The 6,000-nt window shown below is 52.1% G+C and overlaps 1 protein-coding gene across 1 annotated transcript in view; it reads left to right on the top strand.

Annotated features, from left to right (window-relative positions):
* The first annotated feature begins 2,624 nt into the window (after positions 1–2,624).
* The window catches only part of RHEB (Ras homolog, mTORC1 binding), a 44,805-nt gene continuing 41,429 nt past the window's right edge, over positions 2,625–6,000 (top strand). The window contains exon 1 of the mRNA XM_060633443.3: positions 2,625–3,070. Within this exon, the coding sequence (XP_060489426.1) occupies positions 3,019–3,070 (52 nt within the window). The 5' untranslated portion in view covers positions 2,625–3,018. The remainder of the gene's footprint in view (positions 3,071–6,000) is intronic.

The following is a 6,000-nucleotide window of genomic DNA, read 5'->3' as shown; positions in this document are numbered from 1 at the left end:
CGGGGCTCGAACTCATGAACCATGAGATCATGACCTGAGCCGACATCAAGTGTCGGATGCTCAATCGACTGGGCCGCCCAGGTGCCCCTCTCCCTGTAATTCAAATGGAAGGGACAGAATTCTTAATTTCCAGGGAAATGAAATAGAGTGGAAGGACACCGAGGGAAGGCAGCACGCAGAGACCACAAGACAGAACGGTCTGGAATAAGCAGAACCTGCGGAGGAGAAATTGATTTGATTCGCGGCGGAAGTTCCAGCTGCTTCAACAGTTAACAAGGGATCTCAATCAGTAGAACCACTTTGAATTCAGAAGCAAGCGCACTTCTCCCCACCATGTTCCCATGAGGGCTGGCTGGAGTCAGTTCCTTCTATGTGAATTCATACCATCAATCCCAAATATTTTAGGGAACCTGAGTCATTTCTTAGACCAAACACATTCTCCCCATTCTGGAATAATGGAATCTTTAAAATGCCTGGTCTGACCTTAAAGGCTGTAAGACGACTGGGACATTTAACGACTTTGTCCTTTACAACAGCACTGCTCAGTCTGGACTCCTAATATTCCAAGACTAGGGCAACACTTTCAAACCTCGTGAGGCAACCCACAGTAGGAAATACATTCTACAATGGAACCCAGTATGCAAAACATATATAACACATCTACAAATATAGATACACACACAACCCAAGTATCACGAGACAATACGAAACAATACTTACCAATACGAGCAACCTATTTTCTGTTCGGTTCTTCTATTTAAGAAAATAAAAGGCAACACCTACATGTCTGATTTCACAACCAACCAGGAGTCTAGTAGGATCGGTGCAAGATACTGTGGTAAGTGGCATCCAAATTCACAGGATAAAAGGGATACATTTTCCTGGAGATTCCATTTTAAGACCTGAAGCTTCTAAGGGCGCCCGGGTGGCTCAGTTGGTTGAGTGTCGGACTTCGGCTCAGGTCATGATCTCAGGGCTCCTGAGTTTGAACCCCGCATAGGGCTCTGTGCTGACAGCTCAGAGCCAGGAGCCTGCTTCCGAATCTGTGTCTCCCTCTCTCTCTGCCCCTAACCCACTCGCATTCCGTCTCTGTCTCTCTCAAAAATAAATAAACATTAAAAAAAAATTTTTTTAAGACCTAAAATTTTTAAATATTTCAACTAAATATAGAGTAGAATGCAAAAGCCATTAAGATAAAACACAGAAATTCAAAGATATTTTTCACTTCCAGTTGGTTGTCTGGGGCTTCGATCTGGAGCGCCCCTAGGATGGGAACATCCATCCTCCTTCTCTTCCAAGTACTTCAGCGGGACGGTGGAAGGATTTTGCCCAAAGGCCAGTGTTCTAACTCAACAAGGCCTATTTATGGGACAGTCACCTCTAAATCTTCATACCTAGGAATCCGGTCCTGCCACTCAGCTTCCCAGCGGGGGCGGGGGGGTTCCTCCTCTGTGCTCCCTGGGAAAGGCAAAGGGCTGTGACCAGCAGGCGGTTGTCCCAACACCTTCAAACAGCCTGAGGACAGTAGGGGACATTCGTAGGAGTAGCCAGAATAGCTGCTTCTTTAGCAACCACCAAGGGCAAGAAGATCAAGCATGATGGAAGTCTCCCTGGCTGGAAAGGTCCCAATCGCATCCTCAACTCTCGGGCCTGGCCTTCAATTTCACTTTCGGTGACCGAGGCCTCCAGCACTGGCCTCCCTTCCCCTACTGCCAACAGTGGTGCCGACCCAACCGCCCTTCACCGGCACTTCTGGAAAAAGGGGTCGCCCATGTGCCTTTGGTGGGAAACACGGCGATGTGCCCTTAAAGGAGCGACCAGCCCACACAGGTGGGCAAGCCCAATAGACTTGACTCCCCGCCTGGAAGGTTGGTTCTGGAGCGTTCCCAGCCAACCACAGCTGTTGCTTAAGTTTGCCTACTGAATGAGCCATGCAGGCGTTGACAGGTAAAGAGGTGTTGACTCGCGCTCTTCATTTCCTGCGAGGTGTGCCGGGTTCGCCCGTGGCAGGGTTGAGACCCGAACTGGGGAGGCACACACATTTTTAGTGAAATGTGTAACATTTTGAATGAACGCATATCCGTCCTTCATCCCTGGGTGACGCCGAGTAACAAGCTACAACCTTAAAGCCAGACTCGCTGATCCCACGAGAGAAGGAGTTAAAAGCAAAAAACAAAAACCCTCGCCGGGAAACCCCACCTAACCCACAGCCCAGCCAGCAAGAGCTACGTGCCTCGCGCCTTTTAAGGGCCCAGTGGGCGCGAGTCCACCAACCGCTCAAGGTCCCGCCAATCACTGCACTCCTCAAAGTTTGCCCCGCCCCCTCCCTGCACTAACCAATCACTGGGGAGTTAGCGTCTCCCCGCCCCTCTTGCCCACTCCCACCCCGTGAGACGTTCGAATCCTTCAAACTTCACTCGCGCGCTACCGCGGGGTCGCAGCCGGAATTTATTTTTAGCTCTGGGCCAGCAGCCCCGCCCCCGGCTCCGCCTCCTAGCCGCCCCCAATCGGAGACGGAGTTTCCGTCCCGTCATCGCGCGGGCGGGCGGGAGCTATCCAATCAGCGCCCAGAGAGAACTGGCGTAAGGAAAAGGCGGCGGAAGAGGGTGGGAGGGTCATGACGCAGCGAGTTTCAGTCGTGACTTTTCCGGGGGCATCTTGGCGTCCCCTCTATTTCCCCTTAAAGTAAAACGTCGCCCGACGCACCCCCGTGCGTTTCGGGGGCGGGGGTGGCCGCCGCGGCGGGGAGGGCAGTGCTGACGCGAACCGCGGAGCGGGGGAGGCCCCCCCTCCCCGCCGGCGGTGGTCACGTGGGCGTGTTTGGGGGCGGGGCCGCGCGGCGGTTCCGGGCGGTTGGGCGCGCGAGCGAGGAGCCCAGGCAGCCGCGCCTGCCCGCGCCCGCCCGCCCCGCCCCTGGATGCCGCTCTGCCCCGGCGCGGCCGCCGCCGATCGCAGCACAGCAGCCGCCGCCGCCGCCGCGGTTGATGTGGTTGGCCCGGGGCTGAGGAGGCCGCCAAGATGCCGCAGTCCAAGTCCCGGAAGATCGCGATCCTGGGCTACCGGTCTGTGGGTGAGTGGCGGGCGCCGCGCGGCCTCCGCGCCGGGGCCCAGCTTCGCCTGCGCGCCGGGACGCGGCGGCCCGGCCAAGTTTGGGGTCGGCGCGGCCATGTGGCGGCCGCGCGTTTCGTAACCAGCCTCCCGCCGCCGCCACCTCCATTTTGAGCGGAGGCGGCGAGGCCGGGCCCCGCGGGGCGGCGGCGGCGGGGGGCGGCCCGGGCTCGGGAGGCCGCGCGTGGGGAGGCCGCGGGCGGACGGGGAGGTCCGGGGTGGTCTGGGGCCGCCGAGCCGGAGGAGGGGTGTGCTCCCGGCCGGAACCGCCGCGGGGGGAAATCGCACCTGTCTCTCCACCTTCTTGCGGCTGGTTGTCCTGATCTTGCCAGCGGCCTTTCCGCCCCAAATTCAATAAAGTCCGTGGGATTTTAACAAAGGGAACGGCACCTTGGGGTTTTTTTTCTGTCCTTGGTGAAGTTCAGCATTTTAAAGAAAACCAGGGACCTGAATTTAGGACGTTTGGCTCCCGAGGGCAAGTTTCCCCCCGAAGAAACCCAAAAGACCCCTCTTCGAAAGCCCCCTAGATGTTGCCACGACCGATGTAGGAAGGCAGAGAAAACGAGATTTCTGATCTCTCGGTGTCCTATTTTTCTACGGGGAAAAAAAAAAAAAAATAATAAGGTCAGGTACTTGTAACCGGGCTGTCGAAGTGATTCAGAAGTTTGTTGGGTTTTTTTTTTCTCCCCCTCCCAAAGGTTGACATATATTTGAAAGTGTTCCCGGCAGTCGCCTTTCTGCGTCGCTGAGGTGGTCTGGGGTGGGGTGGGGGTGGAGGGGGTGCCGGAAAACAAGTGAGGAAACAGAACCGTTGAACTTAACCATGCTTCAGGGCGAGGCTTTATTGTCTTTGACAACCGGAAGCCTGGAGAAATTACGTTTATTTTTCGGTGTTGTTTTTAAGAAGTAACTGTCTAAGGAAAACGTGCACTTGATCGTGGTGGCGGGCGGGGGTGGGGGGGGTGCTGGATAGGGAGGTGAAAGCGAAGGTTTGGAGTCTGCCGGGATTGCAGAAGGAGGCAACAATAACTGCCTTCGGAAAGCTTGTAACTGCCGGCTACCCATTGGATGAACTCCCCGACTCCGCTTTCTGTGCTGCTTCCTCACCCCCATTTTCCACCGCCGGTGCCAGGGTCTGTGCTCTTTGACCAAGATCAGCTACGGGCATGCTTACTCATCCTTTTATCATCTCTCTCGTCGAAGTGCTGGGGGGTGGGGGAGTCCTGAGAATGGGGGGGGGGGGAACCAAAGGCTGAGAGATGCTTGTGTAGAGATAGGGGGTGCCAAGAGCCCTAGGGATAACTCTGGTATGCAGTGGGAAATCATAGGTATATACCCATCGGGGGAATGGGTGAGGGTCTTGGTGGCTGCCGCTCGCAAGTAACCCTGCAGCAAAAACCACCAGCAGCCCACTCCCCAAGTGCCCATGTGGAATCTGACCTTTATTGGCAGCCTGAGTCACCCAGCCCTTGCTTCTTTCTCTGTTCTCTTTATTTCCTCTGCATTTGGAAGAGTGGGACTATGACCTGTTCTGGCTCTTGAGTGAGCTCTAATCAGATACAGAGTGCCTCTGAATAACCAAGTTACAGGTGACATCTACCTGGGCCACCTGTTTTCAGCTTAAAAGAATGTCCTAAAGATACTGACTGACTCACTGCTTGAAATTCTCCAGATGGTGATTCTAGGCTTCAGTAATAAGCGAGTCTAGCGTTCTATGGCGGTTTTTGCTAAAGAAGTCCTTATGTCCAACAGATCTGTTCTGTTTTGCCTTCCATCTATTACCCCCAACCTTTGCCTTTGATTTTAAAGTTGTTTACCTTTGTTAGGAACCAAGGCACTTTGTGGTTTGTGGGTCTTTTGTTTTGCCAGCATCAGAAAAGGAAGTATTGGCCACCCTTTGGAGAATTACTCAGTATTCAGGCTTCTAGTTCGCGGACATGTTTGCTTGAATGCGGTTCTACTAGAGAAGTTTGAGTATATGTGTTTCTAGGCTGTGTTATTTTTTGAGGCTGAGCTGTTGTGTCCTATTGACTGAAGGGAAAGAGAGGTAGAAAAGGGAGCGTGTGACTCTGCATCTCGGGATTGTGAGTTCCAGCCCCATGTTGGATGTAGAGATTGCTTAAGAATAAAATCTTTAAAGAAAATAATAAAAGGTGGTAGGAAAAGGCTCAGCTAGAACCCACACCTTTCTCAGAACGTTCTCTTAATTAACTCTCTTTTGCCAGTTTGACAGGTAGGGTACGTGTCATTGTGACTTTGTCGCGTTACCGACTTTATTTGAAGAGTTCGCCTTCAGATAAAACGAAATGCTGTGATGGTTTTACTTGGCTTTCAAATTTTGCATTTTTTTTAAAAAACCTTGATAGAACTACCAGTGAGGAATGTATAATTCGCAGGTAATTCATACAGCCCTTTTTCCTGAAGTGCTTTTCCTGTTATTTACAATGTTAAATTAAGCCTTTAAGGACACGTCACCTATAACGCAGTCTGGCTTTCTGGGAGTGCTTTGTATTAATTGTTTTAGTGGTGGCACATGTTCAAGCTCCCTTACGCCCATTGTTTCTAATACAACAAGTAGTCCCATGATAGGACGTAACTAAACTAAATCAAGCTAAAAATATAGTGCCGGGTCACTGTTTTCAAATAAAATCTGGTACATCCTTCCCTGGAACCTTCAGCAGAGAGCTTTGATGGTCTCGTTTACCATTAGACCATAATCAAAAGGTTTTTGGTCATATATAAGTCTCTGAGGCTAACAAGAGAGAGGGGATCACAGGAATGTGAAAGATCATGAGAGAGAAAATGAAACAGCCCTGTGGTTTGGTAAAAGACGATTCAGAAGTAACTCAAATTATTACCTTGTCAAAATGTTTTAGGTAGGAAAGAAGATGC

This window comes from Panthera onca, chromosome A2 (genome assembly GCF_046562875.1).
Source record: "Panthera onca isolate mPanOnc1 chromosome A2, mPanOnc1 haplotype 2, whole genome shotgun sequence".
NCBI lineage: Eukaryota > Metazoa > Chordata > Mammalia > Carnivora > Felidae > Panthera > Panthera onca.
Note: the sequence above shows the minus strand (reverse complement) of the source record. Positions and strands in the feature narration are given on the sequence as shown.